The 23,259-nt window shown below is 42.8% G+C and overlaps 2 protein-coding genes across 4 annotated transcripts in view; one reads left to right on the top strand and one right to left on the bottom strand.

The window, feature by feature from the left end:
- Positions 1 to 11,269, top strand: part of RIPOR2 (RHO family interacting cell polarization regulator 2) — a 69,579-nt gene extending 58,310 nt beyond the window's left edge. Inside the window, exons 16-22 of the mRNA XM_072852860.1 lie at positions 1,439 to 1,574; positions 2,442 to 2,603; positions 3,588 to 3,746; positions 4,789 to 4,991; positions 6,527 to 6,610; positions 8,114 to 8,204; positions 9,675 to 11,269. Of these exons, the coding sequence (XP_072708961.1) occupies positions 1,439 to 1,574; positions 2,442 to 2,603; positions 3,588 to 3,746; positions 4,789 to 4,991; positions 6,527 to 6,610; positions 8,114 to 8,204; positions 9,675 to 9,775 (936 nt within the window). The 3' untranslated portion in view covers positions 9,776 to 11,269. The remainder of the gene's footprint in view (positions 1 to 1,438; positions 1,575 to 2,441; positions 2,604 to 3,587; positions 3,747 to 4,788; positions 4,992 to 6,526; positions 6,611 to 8,113; positions 8,205 to 9,674) is intronic.
- A 3,049-nt stretch (positions 11,270 to 14,318) lies between these two features.
- GMNN (geminin DNA replication inhibitor) lies at positions 14,319 to 23,233 on the bottom strand. 3 transcript variants are annotated; one of them, XM_072852859.1, is made up of 7 exons: positions 23,100 to 23,233; positions 22,503 to 22,566; positions 20,599 to 20,697; positions 20,081 to 20,216; positions 19,289 to 19,371; positions 19,103 to 19,213; positions 14,319 to 17,472 (listed from the first exon to the last, which is right to left on the bottom strand). In XM_072852859.1, exons 2-7 carry the CDS (start codon positions 22,557 to 22,559, stop codon positions 17,269 to 17,271), a joined length of 690 nt encoding a protein of 229 aa, XP_072708960.1. In that variant the 5' UTR covers positions 22,560 to 22,566; positions 23,100 to 23,233; the 3' UTR covers positions 14,319 to 17,268. The 3 variants fall into 3 exon arrangements, with proteins under 3 accessions (XP_072708960.1, XP_072708959.1, XP_072708958.1); XM_072852858.1 differs by lacking the exon at positions 23,100 to 23,233 and adding an exon at positions 22,644 to 22,923 and having other exon boundaries at positions 14,323 to 17,472; positions 20,081 to 20,219; XM_072852857.1 differs by having other exon boundaries at positions 14,325 to 17,472; positions 20,081 to 20,219.
- Between the last annotated feature and the right edge of the window lie 26 nt (positions 23,234 to 23,259).

The following is a 23,259-nucleotide window of genomic DNA, read 5'->3' as shown; positions in this document are numbered from 1 at the left end:
ATATTTTAAAATCTTCCCTGCAAGCATCGGTGTGCCCGCAACGTGGGGTACGAGCAGGCTGGCAAGGTCAGCGCTGCTCGTGGGAGGCAGTGGGAGCGCAGGGGTGGGACAGCCGCCGTGCTGGGGTGAAGGTGACACCGGAAAAGTCTCCATCATTTCCATCCTGGCCCATCTCGGAGCAGACCTGATGTGCGAACTACGGGGCACTTTGCAGGTGCTGCCCAGCAGGACAGACGGGCAGTGCAGCAGATGACGGGGCAGCCCCTGCTCTGGGTTACAAACAACCACTGGCTTCGCTGGGAGGTCCTCAGTGAGATCAGTCCCTGGTTAAGGCAGCCCATGTCTTCAGAGCTAAAACAGAAGCCCGTGGCCCCACTGTTTAACTGAGCCCCAGACAAGGCTGCGATGTTCAAGAGCAGAAACGAATTTCTGCATGTGAGCTGGAGAGATTGTCTGCAAAACACAGAGTGATGGCAGCGCATGACAGCCCCCCGGAACATCGAACTTGTCTGTTCGTGCTCTCAACTAACTAGCACAACCTTTTAGAGGGTTTTTTTCAGGGCCCAAGCACAGCACATGTGATTTTAAACCTCCAGCAAGCCACTCTAGCAAGTGAGGTTATCAGGGTTTTCCTGACGAATCAAAACATACTGCAGCTTCCTCTTAGCAATTAGTTGACCCTTCCATCTTAGATATAATTAGCTTTCTTTTCCCAAGCTGAAGCAATACAGAGCAAGTCTGATGCCAGCACCCTTAGTGCTGAGCTGGACACTTTGCTGACTCACAAGTATGAGAAAAAGGGAGGGTTTTGGCTTAAATACAAGAGTACACAGTAAATATGCAGCTGGGGGAGGTGAGCTCAAACTATGTCCACACACAGAGCAGATTTGATATGAACAGTATTTATGTGGACTGCTGAAGAAAATGCAGATGTCAGCATCAGGGAGTATTATCAAGGAAAAGGCACCAAATTAATAAAGACAGACACCTGAGTAGTTGTTCAGAGCTGAAATGGAGTGGAGAAAAAGTGACCTGTGGTCTGCCTCCAGGCAGGTATGTCCTGAAAGTCCATGGCCTATGTTACGCAAAAGTCAGACTAATATTCTTTTCTGGCTTTAATGCTTATGATGAGGGATTCCTTTAGCTTTGCAGAGTGTATAAATCAGAAGTTACTTATGCAAATGGCTGCTTGGATACTCAAGTGCATGGATCTGGATGTAGATGTTAAAGATACAAGCAACAATGCATATCAACCATGACCACAAAATATCCCAGAGGCAAAAAACTTTTGAAGTTAAGGAGATCCCATGGTTCCAGGCAATGAAATTTGCCATTGCACTTCTTCAGGTGCCAGGCGTTTTGGAGGTTTTTGTTTTCTTCTGAGTTTTTTATTTGGTTCAATGACTCCTTTTCCTCTCTTCCCATTTGTCTTCACCAGCAAATTGTGTTCTCCAGTAAAACACCATTCGTGGCAAGAGACCTCCTGGATAAGCTATCCAGGCAGATCCTCGTGATGGAGAATATCGCGGAGATCAGCACTGAGAACTTGGGAAACATCACCTCCCTTACTGATGGTAAGAGACAAGTTAGGGGGTTTCCTTCTGAAAAGGGTTTGTTTGGGCATGCGTGCCTGCTGAAAAAATCACTGTGCAGAGCTCACCGTCACTGCAGGAGATGCCACCGTAGTAAGGTCGACTCACAGCTACCAGCAGATGTAGCAGTCACCAGAGTTGGTCAGGGGCCTTATTCTATCTATCATCTCCAGCGTTGGTATCCAGAAATAAGCAGGTGAAAAGAGAAAGGATTTATCCTTATCCTGCTTGATGTGCAGAAGATGCACAAAGGTCGTTGCTGCGGTGGGATGGGGATGCTGCCACCTCTGAAGAGCCAAAATCTTCTACCTCTCTTTCCTGAGGAAATACAGGATCTGCCTTATACTATCAGAGGCATAATACATCCCCTCGAATGGTTTACCTTGGAAGAGTTTGACAAACACTTAGTTACTCACCCTTGTGAACACTCTGGCATGATAGGTAAATATACCATGGTGTGTTTACTTTGTTTATCAGAAAATTGAGGCAAAATTGAGTGACTTACCCAAGGCCACAGAGCAGTGCTAGGACAGGGCCCAGTCTTGTGCAGACCATTTGCAGTATTCCCCTAGTATTTCATGGTATTTAAAAGGATGAGACATCAGTGCCCAGAACTGAATCAGGAGCAAATTTTCTCACATCTACCATGGGTAATGGAAAAAACATGTTACAAGCTTGGGGTGAGCACATGCTCATGCTCTGTGACGGGCACAGGGCGACCCACCAAACAGTAACTGTCCATCAGTGGGCTGGGGCAAGATCTCCTCCACTCTTGCCATCTTTTCTCTTCTGGAAGTTGATGATTCCAGCACGGCTTTGTTTCATCATTCATTTTGTTTTCTCCTCCAGCAATTCCAGAGTTCCACAAGAAGCTGTCACTGCTGGCTTTCTGGATGAAGTGTACTGGCCCTTCAGGAGTGTATCACACATCTGCAGACAAGATGATGAAGCAGCTGGATATCAATTTTGCCACTACTGTGAATGAGGAATGTCCAGGACTTGCAGAAACAGGTACCAACTGCTGCAAAAAAAATGTGTCGGTCATCAAAATGGAGAACAGTTGTGTACTGGGCTTTACTCAGCCTTCATTGCTTTGTTTTCCAACCCCTTGGAGGTCTGTTTGGCCATGGCTCCAAGATCTCATTTGAAAACTAACGCTGCAACTCTTGAAACAGTTTTGGCCCAAAATAATCAGATCAGAGTAGGAGAAAAAGGTGAGGTCAGCAGAAAAGAAAATACTGTTTTAAGGTTTATGAGCTAATCAGAAAGTAAGTCTATTCCCAAATACAGGTTTGTAAGTGATTCAGTGAAGCAGGAATCCTCTCACTTAATTTTATGTGTCTGTATAATGTCCATGTCCCATTACAGTTCACTGGGGTGGAATTAATATGCATCCAAGTGAGCCTGTCTGAATAGAGGTTCCTATTTGGAGTGAGATGTACCCCATTGACAAGCTCTCCCTGGGCTAGAACGGGGATGTAGGCTGACTTGCTCAGATGTAGGCACCTGCATTGCAGATGCCTACCCAGGGCAGTGTTTTTCTTCCTGCTCCATGCTACAGCTCTCACAGACAGTGCCTCAAACTAGCTTTCTGCATGCCACATGCTCACACAGGAACATAAAAACAAGCAAAGCCAAATTCTGCTTCTCGTTCAGTGGCATGGCGGAGATGTAACTGGCTGTGCATGTGGATATGTGTTTAGTGATCCAGGATGTCATTTGGGTAGAAAGGATGCTGTATTGGATAGGAAGCTGCACTAGCCATCCGTAAACTGGCAGAGGTTCGTCCTTACAAAGATACCCTCTGGTGATGAGGTCTAGACAGGGAGAAGGTCCGTCTAGCTTCTAACCTAACCACAGCTGAGGTTAGAAACGTTGGGAAGTATCTGGCTTTGCAAATACGTTTCTTTCTTTCTGGCTTTGAAGTGGACTGCGGCATTTTGCCAGCAGCTTTTGCTCTCACTAACGCGTCCCTTTGTCTGCGGCTGCCTGCAGTCTTCAGGATCCTGGTGTCTCAGATCCTGGACCGGACGGAGCCCGTCCTCTACTCCAGCATGTCCTCCGAGATCATCACTGTCTTTCAGTATTACAACTATTTTGCCAGCCACAGTGTTAATGACCTTGGAAGCTATTTGCTGCAGCTTGCAAAAGAAGGTAGGTATACAAATTCTGGTGGCTAACGGGGGAGTATATCAGTGTCCTGAGCTCAGCACAAAACAGTTCAGCCTTGAGGCTGATTTTACAAAAGAGCAGGGGAAAGGAGACAAGGAAGTACCTTGGATACTAAGTCTGAACGCACCTGAACAGTTGTACATATCAAGGAAAAGGAGCTGAGGCAGATACACCCTCAGTCATTTCTATTTCCATATTTGAATGGGAAAAAAATGTGTTGAAAGTGTTAGCTTTTAGGAAATGGCTGATGGTGGTGGGCTGGGCCCAAGGTCTGGGAAGTTTTCTGTGCCCGCAGCTTGGATGACGTTCCGGTCTTTCACCATCCTTTACGGAGAGACCTTCTGAAGTGCTGAGATCTTCTCAGGAGCCAAGGGATCGCAGCACCTCAGTGTTTGGCAGGGTCTGCCACCAAGGGTTAAAGAGAGAAGCAGATGCTCCACAGACCCTAGCAATCCCTAGAAAGCCAAGTTTTCTTCTCTGTTTGAGAGGGAGTTTGAGGAACCTTGCCTAGTTTTCATTTTTATTTGGGCATACTGGGGAGCTTTTGCTCAAAAACCTGGAAGGAAAAAGGCATTTCAGCCCACCTCAGAAACACATTAGCCCTTGCTCTTGATGGCAGACATCAATCTACCTAGGAAAAGCTCTCACAAAAATGCCCTGGAAGGCAATACACTGACGATATTGGGTTTCACTTGTCATAGGGAGGATTTACATCTTCCAGCAGAAAGTGAAGTTTTGACAGGTAGGCCCTTAACTCGGGGTAGGCATAAGTGCCGCAGTGTCCCAACTAGCCCATCTACTCATCTCCTTTGGTAGAACATCTGAGAAGCTGGCTCAACTTAAAGCCCAGACAATTCCCCATGCAGACACACCACAATATGGATCCATAGCAATTGCTCAAATGGGGGTTTTTCATGTCCTTTGTGTGTATAGTAAAAATTGAAGATTGCTAGCAGAGAAAGGAGCAATCTGAAATATCGAGAGGATAAAATAAGTAACAAGGACCTTCCTCTTGCACTTCTAGCCTCTGTGGTTCAGGTGCTGCAGTCAGTGAAAGATGGAAAACTGCAGCAAAATGTGGCCAAAATAAACTCCAATAACCTTCCACCACAGCAAGAAGTTCTGAGAGCTTTGGCTTTACTTCTCAGTGAAAATAAAAATGAAGTCAGTGAGACTGTGGCATCACTTCTGACAGCTACCGCAGAAAACAGGCACTTCAGGGAGAAGGTAAGTGGCAGAAAATCACCTATCGCGTAAGAGACCTGTATCATCATGGCATTTTTTTCTGCCTGTGTGTCTCGAATGTCTACATGTATAAAATAATTGCTCCAAGCTTGATTTAAACTGATCCAGAGGGATTTCCTGTCTAATTTTTCTGCAAATATCCAGGTCTGTTTGTGTCGTTTTGCCAGTCTGCTTCTACCTGTCGTTACACTAAACAGGTACTAACCAAAACTCTGCAAATACTGACTGCTGTGCTCTCCAGCTATCTTCCACACTTCAGCATTTCTGCTGGCCTGTCTCAGGCTTGGCTTCAGTCCAAGGCTTCAAGGCAACAGTCCCCAGCATCATCAACGCGCAAAGACGTAGGTCTGAGATTTTTATTTTTTTCCCAAAGGAGGCTGGCACCTATGGGACCTCCCACCATCTCTGGAGGGGATGGACTGCCTTGGGCGAACACAGCTCAGCTGTGAGATCTAAGATTGGATCTCAGATCCAGATCAATCACAGATACCAAAGGCAAGAAGCAGGGCCAGATTAAACACAGAAATTAAAGAGAAGGGAGAAGAGGAATAAGAAGAAATTAGGGTTTGTCTTCTACCCTTTCATGGCAGACCTTTCCCTTCTATCCTTCTTGTTCCCTGTCAGGAAAGAGTGAAAGAAAAGGCAGCTGGAAGAGGAAGAGTGGAGGAAGGCAGGCAGAGGGAGGAGGAAAAAGGAGCTCACTCTTTTCTGTTCTTCTCTGTCGCTCCAGACCCCTCTTTGCTCGCCCTATCGCTTCATCTTCCATTTTGCAGCCTCTTGGTATCTCATACCATCCTTCCCCCTCCCCAGCTTCACGGAGGCAGCATCTCAGGGGAAACATAAGCTCCTCCTGGAACAGGTGTGTGTGGCTGACGCCTGGTTCACTGCCTGCAGGAAGGACCACAGGGTGCCTTGGATGAGGGCATTACGCACCCTTACGCTGCAGATGAGTTCATTGCGCAGCCGACTGCCGCTGAGATTTGCTGCTCACGCTGCTTTTGTTTGCTCATTAATAGCTACTGATTTCTAGGACCAAGCAGTAAACGGGCTACCAGCTCACGCTAACCTTGTAGTAGTTATTTGCAGTCCCTCTGGGGTCCATCCCAGCCTGTTCATTACTATCCCCACATTAGAGAGACCATCTCAAGGGTCAGCCCTTGCGCTATTTAGACTCTAAGGCCCATTTAAAGCTCTTTGGCGATTTATGCAGAAAGGCCTTCAAGGGTGCCGGATTGCGCTTCTCACTTTAACGTGAACTTTTCCTCACCAAAAGCTGGCCTGAGACTACAGACTCCCACTGAGCTGTAACTCGTGGCCTGCCCTGGATCTGCTGTAGGGAATTATCCCACCACATTACCTGTAGCAGGGGCTGTGCCTCTCTGTCCCACGAGCTCAATGTCAGGGAGGCGGACTGCAATCCCTCTCTCTTTAGTAGGGTAGCAATGCCTCCACACTCACCCTTCTGCTCCACACAGGCACAGACATTTTCATTGCTACTCTTCTTTGTCTGTTTTCAGGCCTTGATTTATTACTGTGAAGCACTAACCCAGCCCAACCTCCAGCTGCAGAAAGCAGCTTGCTTGGCTCTAAGATACCTCAAGGTAAGAGGCAAGGAATTCAGTTGTGGCACTTGGCTTTACTTTAAAGAAAGGACATCTGAGAGGTACAAACAACAAAATAGAAATTGCAATTGCAGCAGCAGCAGTGCTTTTGTTTTGCATTGCTGCACTGCATCCTTTTACAGATACCGTGCTGTTTGGGAATGGTTTAGGAGCTTTGTTTCAAAAACAGCCGGGCTCTGCGATGATGACAAAGTTTACCTTTTCCTCCCCTGAGGGGCATTACACCTCTGCTGCCTGCAGGGCACAGTGGGGTTTTTGATCTCTCAGGAAAAGGCAGACGAGGAACCAGTGGTTGGAACTGGCACTAGACACATTTAACTTGAGCAGTGTGGCTCCGATGCCTCTTCAACAGTAAGAATGGCAATTGCTGGGGAAAAAAAAAACCTACTGAGAGAAAGGACCTCCGTCATTTGGGACCTTCAAATAAAAAGCTGAAGCCTTTCTGGCAGATATTATTTCAAGGATGGGAATGCTCCAACTGATAGGTGACTGTGGATGAGCTAACCCCATGGCAGTCTCATCCACATCAAACCACGCTGGCTGCACCAGGTCCCGCTCTGCATCTGTGTTGCTGTGGCCCATCGCTCACGTCAGTGTTCGAGCTGTAGTCACCAGTATGTACCCACTGCAGACTTGCCCCGAGTCAAGCACAAGCAACCACGTTCGAGACGGGGTGGTGAGGTTTAATGGCTGCAGTAGCTAAGCCCTGATTCAGAACACTGCAGACCAGACCTGTGCCCTTCAGAGTGACAAGGCTTATACAAATCCTGGCTCTGTGGCTCAGAGCATCTTCCATGTGTCACAGCGGGGCAGTACCTGCCCTTCCTTTCACTCATCTCTCTTATCGTCTTGAATAGCCTGCCAGAGACACTATGACAGCTGCTCTCCCCAAAGGCCTGGCATTTTTGTAGCAGAGAACAGGATTATTCCTTGCTTTCTTCCCAAAATAGGAGAGGCAAGGCAAAAATGTGGAAATGTTGATGAGTGCAGGTGTCAGTGAGGAGCCGGCAGTGAAGTGACTGGGCCGGCCAGCCAACGTGCCCCTGTAGACACAGTTCGGCTGGCAAGAACAGCCTTCTCACACCTACCAGGTTGGACACACTCAGTGTGAAACTCCTTCCCTTGCCGCCTCTCTCCTGTTCTTCTCCCTGCCGTAGCCCTGCCTTGGCATGCTTCTGACCTTGTCCCATGGCCCCATCACCCAGCCTACGGTCAGAAGTGGCAGACGTAGCTGGTCAGCCAGATTTATGCATGTAGCACACAGGGTAGGAAAATTAGGAAGGGTCCACGCTGAGAGCAGAAAATATGCCTTCTCCTAGATGCCCCCCTCAGAGAAACCCCATTCCCCATGTCCCCACCAAGTGCAGTAGGTGGGGAGTAAGAAGGGCAATGCAGAGGAGGGTCACTGTTTCCACGCAAGGCTGTGAAATAAAACCATGGTGTACTGTGCGGTGCTAATGCGGTTCTTTCTGCACTTCCCAGGCTGCTGAGAGCATTAAAATGCTGGTCACACTCTGCCAGTCTGACAACGAAGAGATCAGAAAAGTGGCGTCCGAAACCCTGCTCTCACTTGGTGAGTTGCCTGTTTCAGAGCAATATTTAATTTTCTTTTTTAATAGAGCAGCATGTAAGACACCTGAGTTATACAAATGTGAGACTCTTAACTGAAACAAAACTTTATACCTAGAGACTCAAACACTCTAGAAAATATATATTCTTAGAAATGATTCATTTTGAAAATGATGAAAATGGACCAAAGAGAAACTGAATTGTGTGAGTCTGGAGGGGGAAGTAGAAAAGGAAAAATAGCAAAGGAGAAGTTGACAAACAGAAATAATTCATAATGAATTTGAACACCAAGCAGGCTTGAGGAGGCAGGACGGGCACACGGCCTGCTGCGTATCATACGCCCTCCTCTTGGGGATCCCCTCCTAGCATCCCTGTAGTGCCATTATCACACTCTCGAGTGCCATTAGCACTGCCAAGTGTTCACTGAACCTAAATCATCTTTATATGCTTATTTGGACAGACCCTAGCCTGCAAGTCCTCCTTCACACAGTACCTCAGGCACCTTGCATTGACCTTTGTTTGTCCTTGAGACAAGACAGACCCTGTTCCTTAGCCTGTAATCTGGCTGCGTAGCAGCGCGTGACTGCAAGTGTGGTTGCACAGTTTCAGGGCCCCAATACTCCAGTGGCACAGAAAAATTGTATTTATCTGGCCTTTAGGCTAAGCATGCATTTCCACTCCATGGGTGTGTGTCCGTCTGTAATTGTAGTTAGGCAAACTCTTCAAACATAATCTCTTTCATTCACTGGTTCAGCAGGAATTCGCTCTGCTGCTAGATATTCTGCTCTGCTCAGGTTACAAAACAACTAGCCCAGGGACACTTTTGAAAATGCTGGGAGATTGTACTGCCAATCTTCTAGATGACATACAGAGAACATTTTCATTCCTAATGGTCAATTCAACACACTAGGTTCAATGCTGTCTTCAGGTGCGTATATACGGTGACAGTACCTAAGAGAAAAGGGTTTGAGAGGCACAAATAGCTAAATTTAGCAAACATACTGCTTCCTCTTTTTCAGCGGTATATAAGTAAAGATGTGGCTACACTCACTTCTTTAAAGTGCCAGGAAGTGAGAAGTGGGTAAACTTTATATGGTCCAGAGGAGAAGTGGATAAACATCATCTGCCTTGAGTGTATCAGAGCTGCAGCTGAGACCTTGACAAGCACCATAGGTCATTTAGTAAGACAAGTGTACTGGTACTGTCATCTAATCACACAAGCCACGTCTGCTTCTGTTTTGCTCAAGATAAAACAAGCAAACTACAAGAGCAAATTTAAAAAATAATGTGAACATTCACAGCATGCTTAATTTTTCCAAGTAATTTCTGAATTTGCCTTCAAGAACATAAGAAATTTTAAGAAGGGAAAGAAGTTACCACCAGATCAGTACTTTCTAACAGCAGAGAATCCAGTATTTAAATGTTGTAGGGCAATGATATAATACGTTATTATGCTTTAACATTTTGCCTTCAGGTGAAGATGGGAGACTGGCATACGAACAGCTGGACAAATTTCCCCGGGAATTTGTTAAAGTTGGAAGCCGCCGTGGAACTGAAGCTGCCACAGCTTTTTAGGTGGAAAAGAACCTGCCTGCATTTAACAGTCATTAAAGTAGGATGGAGCTGCACTTCAGTGTGGGGAGCAGAAGGAAGACTTTGAAGAATTCTATGAGAAAGTCCCAAAATGTAGCAATTTACAGACTTCTTAAGGAAAAGCAAAATCTAAAATCCAGCTTAAGAGTTCCTATTGGCTCCTCTTTGCAGCTCATGATGGAACAGTTGGATGCTGAGGAATAATACTTCTTTGACTGGTTTGTGACAAATAACGTAATTGCAGTTATTCAGCCTCAACAAACTTCTGTGAGTTTTTAGAATTTGGCATCTTCATGTATTTTATTATTATGTTTACTTCCTTGAAGTTGTCATGAAAGCTTGAGACATGCGATACTGTATCTAACAAGGACAAGTAGGAGGCCAGCTGAGCAGGACTGCAAAGAAGCTTTCTCTTCAAGCCCAAGCTAAGCATCTCCTGCCATGCAGTGACCCCAGCAACACTCCAGTGGCAGGGAACACCACTCGGCTTTCTCAGTTTTGTCTCAGTAATAAAATATAGAGCAAATTTCTTCAAGTTTTGCCTCCAGAAACAGCATGATGTAAACCCTGGGAGGTCTCACTTTGGTGACTCATTCTAAATGCCTCTGCTAGTCTTTTATTTCCTTTCTCTTGCCCTCCAGCAATGAACCATCATTAATCCAGAGATTTGAGGGGGATCAAACAATCACGTAGGTTTCCGAAAAGTAAATGAAAAGGTAAAGTGCATTTATTTATTCCGAGAAGGAGGAGTGAATACAGGTAATTGTGCGAGTCCCCAAAGCCATTTGGTCCTGTAAGTTGCAGGCAGGATTGGATTTCATACACTCTAATTAGTGGATCATAGCTTCTATAGGGTGATTTCAATATAAAGAACTAGAACAAACTAAAGCAGACCTCGGAGGCAGGAATAAACAGAGGGTGAAGTGAATGCATTCCCCCCTCACTGCAAGGATGAAAGACAGCGAGTGCTTCAAGCTGTTGATTACGAGCCTTAAGTTAACAGAGGAGGTGAATAGAATTTAACAGAAGAGTGTTCTTGTACTGTGTTCATTATGCATGAAATGCTATTTAGATGTCAATTAAAGTATCCAAATTTGCATAGATTACATAGAAAAGATTGCAAACAATTCACATCAAAAGGAAGCCTCATGCGCCAAACACATTGGCAGGCAGGGGTCATTTTGTTTTGGGGTTTTTTTACTGTGAATGTTACAACAATGTACATATCTGTATATTTATAAATATATATATTCTTCCTTTAATTAAAAAAGTACATTTTGTACAGTTCAAAATGCTTATTTGTTTACTGAAGGATATAGACTCTTTTGCAGAAAGTGAAATAATCATGTTACAGTTTTTATACCATGCCTATCCCATCAGCTGAATTCTTCCAAGGTGTCCTTTTGTACTGACTTCTGCTTTTTTTTTTTAAATCTTTTTTTTGCTTTTAGTTTTGTGTCATTTGTACTCACCATATGCCCTATCACATTTAAGTTATAATAAAGATTATTTTTTAATTACTAAGCACATCAGTCCATATGTATAGTCACTCTTTCCAGCAGCAGCCTCTCCACTGTGAGGCTCATACAACCTTCAAACATCATGCAGGTCAGCTCCCAGTACCATAAGTGGCTCAGTAAGAGCCACGTACTTGCAGCTGGATTTGGGGCAAACCATTAGGGAGTTCTTTAATCATATTAAGGGAATATTTGTCATCTTTTCAAGCCTAGTCACCAGGACAAGACTTGACGGCAATCTCAAAAAGGTTTAGCTAAATTATATGAAGTCATCTGTGAGATTTCTTACAGTGTAAAAATTTGTGTGTCATACCATATCAACTTTGTTAAGACTTAGAAGAACATTATTTTAATATCTTACAAAACCATCTAAATTAGAGCAAATGAACAATACAAGTAGCAAGGACTACTGCCTGAGGGTGGACAGAGAACTGCAACTTCTTTTGCAGGGGGAGAAATGGTGCAATACTAGCTTGTGTTTTAATATGCACAACTTGCATTTTCATCTTTCTGCTGGCCAAGGGGGGGCACGGGGTAAAGTGGCAAACTATTTTAGTAATTGAAATAAATACAAACCACAAAAGTAGGAAAAGTAGAGAAGGGATGAAACTATAGCGAAAGCCACTGCTCTTAGTTGTACCTCTGTGAGGTGAACTAAAGCACATTTTAAAAAAGACAGTTTTAAAATAAAATGTTATTTTGGAAGCAAGGGGAGGACTGTGCCCCCTCAGTGTTCATTCTCCAGTTGCTTCGATGTGTGTGTGCAGGCCCTTGCTCCCACCCCAGAGCATCAGAAAGAGGCATACACTATTTAAAAATATGAGAATATTCTTATATTCCTATATCCGTCAAAAGCTCCTACCTGTAGTACATACTATCTGTCAAAAGCTTGCTTGTAGCTCACGTATTGCAGCGCAGAACACAATTTTGTTAAAGCAAAAGCTATGATGTCATTGGATTGTAGGTGCTACATTCTGAACTGTCGCTTAGGAACGAGTGAGAGTTTACTTTCAAGCAAGCACTAGTACCCTACTGTGGTAGCTACTCCTAAAGTTCAGAGCAAACCAGCTTTGTGTATCATTCAAGATAGTTATCAAGAAAGGCTCCACAAGGACTAGGAGAAAATATGCTGAAGAGGCTCCAGGACTGTTACCAAACCTTCACCGATTACTTCTTCCCTTCTGTGAAGACAGACTCATCTCAGAAGACACTCCTTTTCCTCTTACAAACATTCAGGCTTATAGCACAGACCTGAGGAACATAGAACTGCCTACCGAGCAGAGAGCCAAAGCTGCGGAGAGCATAGGGCTACTCACATATACAGGTACCACATCACATGGAGCTTATATCTACTTATAGCTATCCAAAGCCAGAAGGCAAATAAAAAGGAACAAACCATGTATTTGTCTCATAACTTACATGTTTTTATGCTTGCAGAGCTGACAACACTGCCCTTTCCTACCATGTTAATGCAAGAGCTCTCCTTTGTGGAGTAGGAAAAACCAGACGCATAGAGGTAGATGTAACAAGACAGATGCTTACCAGCTAGCAAAGAAGGAACCAGCAGGCAGTGATTCTTAGGGCTGCAGCAGGGTGACTGGAACAAATTGAAAGGTCTAGGCCACCCCAGAAAAAGTGTGTTAGGGAAAAGTTCCTGTAGCAAAATAACTCAGCAGCGGTGGAGACTGAAGAGAGAGGGATTTCGCCAGGAAAAGGGTTTGCCTGCTGGTTTTGTTGGTGACTTATTCTTACCTCATGCTTTTCATGAACTACAGTGGTTTTCACCACCCCACCATGCTATTATCTCTCTGCGTTCTGCCTGGTGGATATAAACCCACACTGTCTCTGTACTACTCTAGCCACAGCAGCAGCTTAAGTTCGGCTGCCCAGAGTTTCACAGTGCTATGGGTAAGACTCCTCCTGTACCCCACATACCTTCAGAAAAGGTATCTACTATAGCTTTACCTTATGCTGCGGTCTGTTTATTATTGATTATTGCTGACTTTAAGCATTCAAAACTAGGAGTCAATACCACTGCCAGACTATATATCTTAAGTCTGGACCCCTGCTTTGCTGATTTGCAATGGAATTATCCTGATGACAGGATCCACAGCACCTCCCTTCAAATTGCTGCAGTATCCCCAAGGGTAAGACAGAGGTGTCATCATACCCAAGGGTTTGACCTTGAACATGGCTGATCACATTTCATTACAAGCAGTTGTTGGCAGATCAACAAAGCAGCAGCAAATTAGTTTCTCAGAACACCATTATCATTCACTGAACTACTTGTGTTATTACAAGAATTGCAAGAGAAATTAACAATACACAATAAACATTTTCTGCTGAAGAAAATGTTGATGAAAACAGTGCACTTCAGTCTCAAGAACAACAGAGCACTGGAAACCCACAGCCTTGGCAGATTTTCAGATCTTCTGCTCAAAATCTCAAATCCAGTTCTGAAAAGAAAACAATCTCAATTTCAGATGGCCCTTAAGGAAAAGTAAATGAATATGCAGTGTGCTTCCTTGCAAAAACTGCTGACCAACTTCATTACTTATGCACAGGTTACAAAAGCTGCAACACATGACAATGCTGTATTGCTTATGTGGGCACCTCCAATGCCAAACACCAAGTGATTTCAGTTGCCCAGTCAAGTAGTTGTGGTATAATTCACTTCTCCTCCACACATTGTCTTAAATACAATGGGTGTTTACACTAAAACTGGTATTTTTGCTAAACCAATTACAAGTTCTTCCTCACACAAACCATCCACCCTCCCCACAGTCTGCTTGCCTCTGCTAGTCTCTGGACAGCTGTTTCTTCTTGCAAGATCTGATACCTGCAAATGGCCCATCTCCCAACACTTTAGTCCTACATATCTGAAATTGTCCTGTTGGGACACACGCATTTTATGGGAGAAGTGCTAGGACACAGGAGGTGCATTGCACTTCTGAGCAGCCTTCGGACACTTCAGTGAAAGACGAGATTGTGGCCATAGCCTCTGCAATGAAAAGGAGTCAGCACACCAGTCACGCTGGTGCACAAAAGCATTCCTGAATTCTTGGAAAGAATCACATTCTGCAGTTAGGTTCCAGTATTGATAATTTTATTCTGCTAGACAGAATGTTCTCTGTAATTTTGCTGGATATGAAATTTCTTTGTCTTTAGTGATGTTGATTTTCAGCTGTTACGTAGCTATGTTTCAGTGGTAAATGAGTTTCCCTATATACTTCCTGTAACAAAAAATAAAAGGTCAGATGGTTGTAAGAACTAATTACAAGTCTCTGTATAATTTCTACACATTTGACAAGCCTTTCACACATGCATACAAAGTTCCTATACTTACCACATAAGATAGTTCTACTGCATCCATGTTTTAAAAAATATCCAGGAGTTTTCAGAAGAATAAATGAAACTTGACCCTTTTAGAACATTTTTAAACAGCAATTAATGCAGCATCACAAAACTTCTGACACTTTCATACATTAGTATTTCTGATATAAGCATAGGGAGATTATTTGACCAAAGCCCAATACATTCATGCCAGATAGAGCATGTTTATTCCTTTGCCATAACTCAGCTCTCACACCTGGTCTTCTCCTGCAGCATGTTTTTTCAAGAGTTTATACAGTGAACTATTCTCTCTGCTAATGAATTAAGTTAACAAAACCATCATAGCCTTGAAGACTTCTGGTGCAAGTGTATGTATTACTAAGTGGCCCACATCTTTTTGATGTAAACAGTTCTATTACAGGTGGGCCAAATGCTGCAATACATGCATCAGCCTACATGAAGAACTTGCATGATTTATACAATCCATTTGTTGTACATGTACACAATTGTACATGTTGTACATAATCCATTTCAACAGAAGTAAGGATTCAACTACTCAAGGGACTGTCTTGTCTTTGTCATTTAAACAAAATCAATCAAGAAAAGGCACAAGATTTAAATCTAATAAGCATTGTTCTTGACCATCTCAATGAAAATAAGGAAGAGCCAGATGCACATAATGCATGCAAATTCTGGATTTGTTACTTTCTGGCAGTTCTTTGTTCTAAGAACAGCACCTGTATTACAGCAGTTCACAGAGGAGGTGAGGTGGTGGAAAAGTTGCACTTGCTGTCCCAGTTGGATTGGTCTGCCTGGCCAGCAATTGTGCAACAGTGCTTTCTTCCCTTCTACAGTCTCTGCAAGCGCAAAGTATTCCTGCTGTTTAAAAACAAAGCCACCTCTGAAAAATTGCTGTTAACTATGAATGACAAACTAAATTGCACTGCATAAAGACTATTATAACAAGTTAAATTTTGTGTTTCCTTATTTACTGTTGAAGAACTACTTTGACATGAAAATTGCTTAGAATCTGAGATAGGAGAGATTTAAGTCACTTGACAGTATTATCTATTTCTTTTGAACAGAAAACCAAGGTCACTCTACAAAGCAGTTTATCCAGCACCCAGTTGTTTGTTTTTTCTTAAACACAGCATCAGTGCAAGTTAAAGGACACACCTTTGTCACCATTTCTGCACTGTGATGGAAAGGATTATGTCTAAGCATGCTCCAGAACGCAAATTGGAAGGTGTAATCTTTCATTTACAAAGTTCCCAGGAAAATATGATGCCTCACCTTGTGGTTACCAGATTCAAGGTGAGACAGAAGCCAGAAGGCATACTACTTCCTACAATGGTTCTGACATTCCCTGAATGTCAACTGAAATCACTTGTGAAACATCTATTAACTTACTGACACCCACAGGGAGAGACAGAGATGTGGAAGGAATTTAAAGGTGCCAATCTGATAGCTCCACAGATGTGTTCACACATATCCTGAAGCACCCATTTTGGCAAGGCCCAATATATCCATAAACCAGAATCCCTCTGATGATCTCTGCCTCCTGAAAGCCACTCAACTTTAAGCTCTTCACAAGATATTGCAATGGCCACCATCTTTTAAAGCCTATCCTTGGAAGACCTTGTTACTTACAGAACAGCCAAGTTCACTCAGGACTGGAAAACCCCTTCTACCTCAGTGCTTTCAACTGCATTTCCCCCCCATATGGATGCCAGATAAGGTACTCAAAGTTTTAAAGAGTGCTTTTTATTCCTGTAAACCCTTCAAAACATTACTATCTTGGTAAAAAGGTGCCTCATCTCTTGGTAAATACCAGAGCAGTACTTTGAAGGCAGACATGGAGCTTCTTTTCAGAACAGCTCTGAAGAATAGCCTGCTTTGTCTCCATCTAATTTTCAGTACAGCTGCTATTAGAAGCAAGAACACACCATCTTTTCTTTATAAGCCAATAAATGTATTTCTAAGACTGTCTAATACTTTCCACTTACTTAAGCTCTCATTTATATCTCTTGGAAAAAGCTCCCTTAGAAGACAGAGGCAATTGTTTAACACCCTGAAAAGCATAAATCTAACTAAACTTTACATCTTGACTCTTATTACTCATTCTTGACTTTCTGAAGCCTCACCAACAGCACACAAGTTTTATTTTGCTTTCCTTATCCACCAAAACCACTCTGTTCTCCAAAATTCTGCAAATCTAAGGCATTAAAAACTGCCCAGGTACCCCCTAAAAAGTTTGAAAGCTTCCATCTACAGTAGTCACAATTGACTTAAACCTAGAACTAGCTATTCCCCATTCAAATAAGAGGCTGTTTTTGTAAGGCAAAGATTTATTTATCAATTTTCAGGTATCATGTCAGACCAACTGATAAGATATTTACACAAGTTTGAAATACACAGTATTTGCATTTTATACAAGCAATTAAGTGCAGCCTGTAGTAAGTTTTCTACGCAGTACCCAGATATGCCCATTGCTACCTAATTCCAGTTAAAAACCAACATCTGTAATGCTTCCACAAGAGTTTCTATACCTGAGAAGTTTTAGTATATCCTTTCAAGAGGAAGTCTGCATTTAAAAGCCACATACATAAGCCTATTTAAAGGTTGTCATTCCAGCTGCAAATTATTTGCTTCCTTTGAAGCAAGATCTGATATACTCTCCCTCAAGCCACATGACACTTGCGATGACCCTTCTTCATAAGTGCTGTCTGCATCATCTCCACAGTTAAGCTCTTCATTTTCTAGTTTGGATTCCTCTAAAGCCAGACTCTGCAGTGTCTCAGGACTGTCAGGTGCTTGCCCAGTTAGCCTCTAGAAAGAAACAGAAGACAATGAACTTAATCCTTTTTCTACTTAATAGTCAGTGAAATAAGACTAGCTATTAAGCCAGTCTTATTGAATTAAGCAAACTAATTATCTTCATTTAGAGATTGTTGATATAATTAAAACATTCCTCAGTCACAAAAATCTTAAGACACTTGAGTTCAACTCAAAATGCTACCTCTAACTCAAGGACCACATCTGCTTTGTTGACTGTTAAGTCTGTCAACAGTCTTAAGTTCTTCAGTAGGACAGGTTTTATCTTAGGCAACGTAAACCATGGGAAACAGCTTCCCAAGTTAAATATTACTATAGTACTATATAGGTTTAATTTTAGAAAAATTACTATAGAACAGATTAAGTTAATAATTTTTCAGAGACAAAGCTACATTAAGTCTAGATGAACTAGAAGACCCAGCAGTTTCTAGCAGTTGATGATCAAACTAAGAGTTCCTCACCTAACCCAAGGAAGAAAAACAGGACTAAGAGGCTGCTTTTGAGGCTTCTGGTTGTTTGATGTATCACTTAAGGCTCATTAAAGCCTCAAATGTGAGCAGCTTACAACTAGTAAGTGAACTTAACTGTTGAGGAACTGCAGAGAAGTTTCCAACTACATTAGTTCTTTTAAGTCCTTAAGTAGCTTAATTTCTGCCTGTGGGTTTATCACTAACAAGCAGCACTCCCTGAATACCAAAAAAATTCAAGTGTAGCAAATTAGTGGAGTCTTCCAAGACTGACCTAAATAATTGCACTAACTGAAAATTAACTTGATCAAGTTTGCTTCTTGATTAATCAAGTTGCTTGCAATAATCTTCCATTTTGTTTCCACCTCCCCAGTCTAATCACAGAATCAAAATATTTGCCAGGCACTCAGCTTCATATCCCAGTTGAGAGCTCAATCCCTACCAAAACCACCTTGCTGGTAATTTTACTATCAAGGTTCTATGGCTATATATTTATCACAGCTTCAGAGGCTGTTACAGACAATCTACTCCTGGTAGGAGTCATGGAATCAGTGACACAACTACCTGTCCCCAAGGAATTCTCAGAGGAAGCAGTTTTGAAATTTACAAGTTTACAAACCCTACAGACTTTGTGCATTAGCCCTTTTTGGGCCACAAAACTGGCAATTCCTCAGTGAAACCTTGACTTTAAAGAGCATAGGTGCTCCCTTCTCCCTCTCACTGCTCCACTTTGTGTGTCCCCATTTCAGGTTTAGTTCCTCAAAAGAACACAGCCAGTAGAAACACTTCATTTAGCCAGCAGCCTCACACACCCTAAGCATTTGAATTTAAGTCATCTCAGAAAAGTGAAAATGAACCCTTCCTTCCCTTATCATCTCTAACATGCAAAGCCTGTTCTGTTAAGACAACAGGTTGAATCTCCCCTTCAGAAAACATCGCTCTTATCTCGTCACTCCTGTGGGTTCTAAGGTGGAAAAAACTCATGGCCTAGAAAGGGATTTATGCCCCTGGATTAGAGCAATCCTGCAAGAAACAGGTCAGACAGTAATTTAAAGAGTTGTGTGTGCACGCAAAACAGAAGTCACAATTCATTAAAAATATTTGCTGTTTTCTCAATTTTTCATTCTACAACTTTAACTGAAAATTCTTTAAAGTACCTCAATCATGCTGGTCATATAATGCACATGTTCAGCAAGGGACATTAGCTCTTCATTTTCTTCTTTTAGGCGGGCAATTTCACCATCTTTCTGTTCAATTTCTTTGTGCAACTGCATTCAAATAACAAAATGTTAAAACAGGAAGACAATAGCCAGTGGTAAAGTTGGTTATCTTTTACTAGCTACCTTTTCATTTTCTTGAAGCACTTCATACAGAGCCTTCCTCCTTTCTTCAGCCACTTCTTTCCAATATTGAGATGAAGGACTTCCTGAAGTAAGAAGCTACAGTAAGTCTGTGCTAAGACTGAATTCTTGAGATCACTTTAAGATATTTAACTTGTATACAAGTGTTCTAAAAACTGTGATAAGAGCTCACTCCATAGTGTTTTCCCTGAGACTAGTTGTAAATTTACAACTAGAGACATAAGCTTACAGAAAACAGAGCTCCTACACTGTATTAATGGCTATACAAGCAGACTCTTCAGGAAGGTGCCTCAAGCATGGCAGCAGGCTTTGCAAGATGGTCACATTTGCAAATGTCAGTCTTAATGTGTACTTTGTAGAAGGCAGAAGTCTTATTCCCAAGTCACTGTCCACATTGAGCTTAATGGTTCTGATAAACTGCGCACACAGCACACTATGCCAAAAGACGCTTTCATTTCAACTTGATTATTAGTCACCTGAAAGCCCATAGCCAAGCCAAAGTAACAAACTACAAGACTTCTTAACACTGCTGCACACAATGGTTCTCAGCTACTGGTTACTATAAACTCATTCTTCAACATTAGATATTTGTACTGTATTTACTTATACTTATCCTATACTATAGAGGATAAGTGTCATTAACTCCTGCTAGGAATTACAAAAAACCACAAAGCCCCTGTCTGACTGACAAAGGAACAGTGTTTCAAGTTATATTCCAATGGGAACATAGCATTTTAAGTGCAAGAAAACACTTCAGGAATAATTACCACATACCTTTTATCATGAGATCTACAGCCTGAATGACATCATTTGTATTCTCATTTTCTTGCTCCTTGTCCACAGACACACCAGCTTTACAAGCTTTTGAGGTGAACTTGTTATTCCAGAGTTTCCTTTTCACTGAAGATTTCTTCTGCATAAAACACAGGCAGGTTTAACTTCAGAGCAACATTTCAGCTTTTTTAAAGATACAAACTTGTAAGTCTGCTCACTCATTACTCCAAATAAGTCTTTATAAGCCCTGCTTTCTTCACATTATAGTTCTAGTTTATGGACATCTTAATATCCATAGGTTTAACAAAAGAAAAATCTCAAACATTTTCCTGAAGGACTCAGAAATTGCTAGTTTTTAATAGTGTTTATTACTTAAAGAATAATAAGCTTAAGTTGTGTCACACTAGTTAGCGGATTATATATTTTTTCAAATATATTAGTTTTCAGTTAAAAGCTCAAAAGCATTTCACTATGAGTAGAAAGAATTACACATCTACAGGTTATCTTTTAATTCATACCTCATTACGTCTGCCAACCAGGCAACCTGTTGCTGAAGGCTGAATCATTTTAAGAGTCTGTCTTTGGGCAGCACTGCATGTGGTGTCTGTGAGGTACTTCTAAAAAGACAAATACAGCTTCAAACGGTTGCCACTCTTCTCTACATAAATTGAAACTTAGGAATTTGTCATGCTTCCATTAAAGTAACCCATGGCTCATCTTTTCAAGACAAAAAGATGATACTTTAGTCTATATTCAGGCTTGTGTAAAGAAGGGGATCTAGTTATTTGTAGCAGAGATGGATCTTAATCACATGAAGCTATGCTCAGTCCCTGCCTCTTAGAAAACCCTCATCCTTCATAAAGGAACTCAAACAGGTCTTACAGCGGAAATATTCTGACTAGACTTCAAGGGCAATTACAGTGCAGTGACACATGTAAACTTTAGCTGAAGCTCTCAAAGTTGTGAGAACAGCAGTATTAGACTTTGGGGGACAGAAACAGAAGTGACTACCACAAACTTGCAATTGCAAAGTCACACACATCACTTCAGGCAGTACCTGTTTATTACCTGTGAACACACTCTGAAGTGGTGTTCATTTAAATAGATGCATTGCTTCGATTATCCATTAAAATGGATCTAAAGCTTCCTTGCTTCGATCCAGACAGGCTATTGTTTTGTATAAACAGTATGTTTATCACCTTTCTGTCATGCATAAATACCTATTTCCTGCATTAAAGCTTTCTGATTGGGTTGGTTACATTACCACCATGGGATAGCAAACAATGGCAGACAACCAAGCAAGAATAGCCAGAATACAATGCCACACCAGCGTGAGAAAGTTACAGATTCACACTGTACTTCATATGACAAGAGTTCGCCTTTCCCACGGTAGTTTCTGCCACCAATTATCCTACTGTTGAACTAACGGACAAACACTAACTGCTGTGGGAACAAGAATCACACCATGTGTCAGACACTGCTTGCTGCTATTGAGGGTTAGAGTTAAGTATACCCTGCCAAGAAATTATTGACTAATACTTGAGTTAATCCATTGAAAATGCAAAAAGCCACACTGAGAAGTTCATACCCTAGAGTCACTATAGGACAAGATTACCATGTGTACAAGTCAGACTTATCAATTGGCAATTTTCATTAATACTAGAAATTTTCATTACAATCACTCTATCCCTCCTGATAGCCTCTATTTTATATGGTATTTGTACAATTCCAATTAGGGCCTACATTAAAAGGTTTAACAAGAGTCCTGTAACAAGACTGGAATAGGTATAAACTTTTGTAATTTATCAGTCACCTCTTAAAAACCTACATCCTTTAAGCATTTCCACCAATTCCAAGGCAGCTATGGTTCATTAAGGTGATTTTAGAAACAGAACTGCCTGCACAAATACTTCAGTTAAAGCATGCTCGAGTCAGACATATTTAACTCTTAGTAAGTTCATCCCTATAAAGGACAGACTACAGAACATACTCTACAACCCCTTAGTAGCCAGCCTGATTCAGTAACTGAACTAAGGCAGGTAGCCAGCACCTAAAAAAAAAAATCACATAAAAACCAGCAAGCTCAGTGTCAAAATAAAAAGGACTTGCTGAGCAATAAGAAAAACAGTAGTCATAAGCACATATGCCCAAGCAGGATAGTGTTCCCAAGCCACACAGCCTGCCAGGAGGTTACTCAAGCCAACAGGACATAAGCCAGGTGGAAGCACATTACAACAGATCCCTTTGTATTCCTTCAGTGGATATAAAACTTGTGTCAGACAGAGGGACCACATCCCAGAGAACTGAGCGCAAGCCTCGGAACAAAGCAAATTCTGTGTTTGAGATACTCTTGGTAAATTTCATCTATTTTCTATCGCTTATTTGCTCCCATATTGTAGCTTCAAGACTTTAAAGCCTATACCTGCAAAGATCCTGATGATTTTTCTGCATTCGGTTTCTGCTTCATTTTGGAATTCATACGATCACTACGAAAAAAAAGATAAAAACATTAGTAGCATCCAGCTGCAACTGAAGTTCAGGGACACTAGTTACAGAATATTACCATTTCAGTTTATCAACTTTTATGACAGCATTAAAAATTCAGTCATGAATCGCGTGGTCAGCACGCTCTTCCAGAACCCCTGGAGCTCCTCCTGGGGTTCCTCCCGAGATATGAGCTGCAAGCTCGCTACAAACGCAAAGCCCTGATGAGACACCCCGTGTCGCCGACACCCGCGCTGCCACACTAGCCCGCGACAGACGCCACCACGCATTACAGCCCTGTTAAGCCTTTCCACAGGGATGGTGGGGGGTGTCACAGACCCACACCCAAGATGGCGGGGGGGGGGGGTACGGCCCGCTCCCGCCAGCCGAGCCCGCACCGCCCCTCCTCGCTCACCGCGCAGCCAATGGGGAAGCGAGACAGGAGCCCGCCAAGACCCAAACGCGGCCATGAAAGCCTGCGGGCCCCGTCGCCCCCAACGGCTCAAGCGAGACAGAGAGCCCCCCCCAAGCTCACCACACGCGTCCCGCGAACGCCGCCGCCGCCGGCCCCGCTCACTACCAAGCCGCTCCCGCACAGGCCCCTCAGCGCCCGCAGCCAACCAGCCGCCCCTCCCGCCCGGCGTGCGGCTATAGGGAGCGCGGGGGGGGTGGGGGTGGGGCGGGGGCACAGTCAC

This window comes from Ciconia boyciana, chromosome 2, assembly GCF_034638445.1.
Source record: "Ciconia boyciana chromosome 2, ASM3463844v1, whole genome shotgun sequence".
Lineage (NCBI taxonomy): Eukaryota > Metazoa > Chordata > Aves > Ciconiiformes > Ciconiidae > Ciconia > Ciconia boyciana.
The sequence above is the reverse complement of the archived record's forward strand: the minus strand, read 5'-3'. Positions and strand labels throughout refer to the sequence as shown.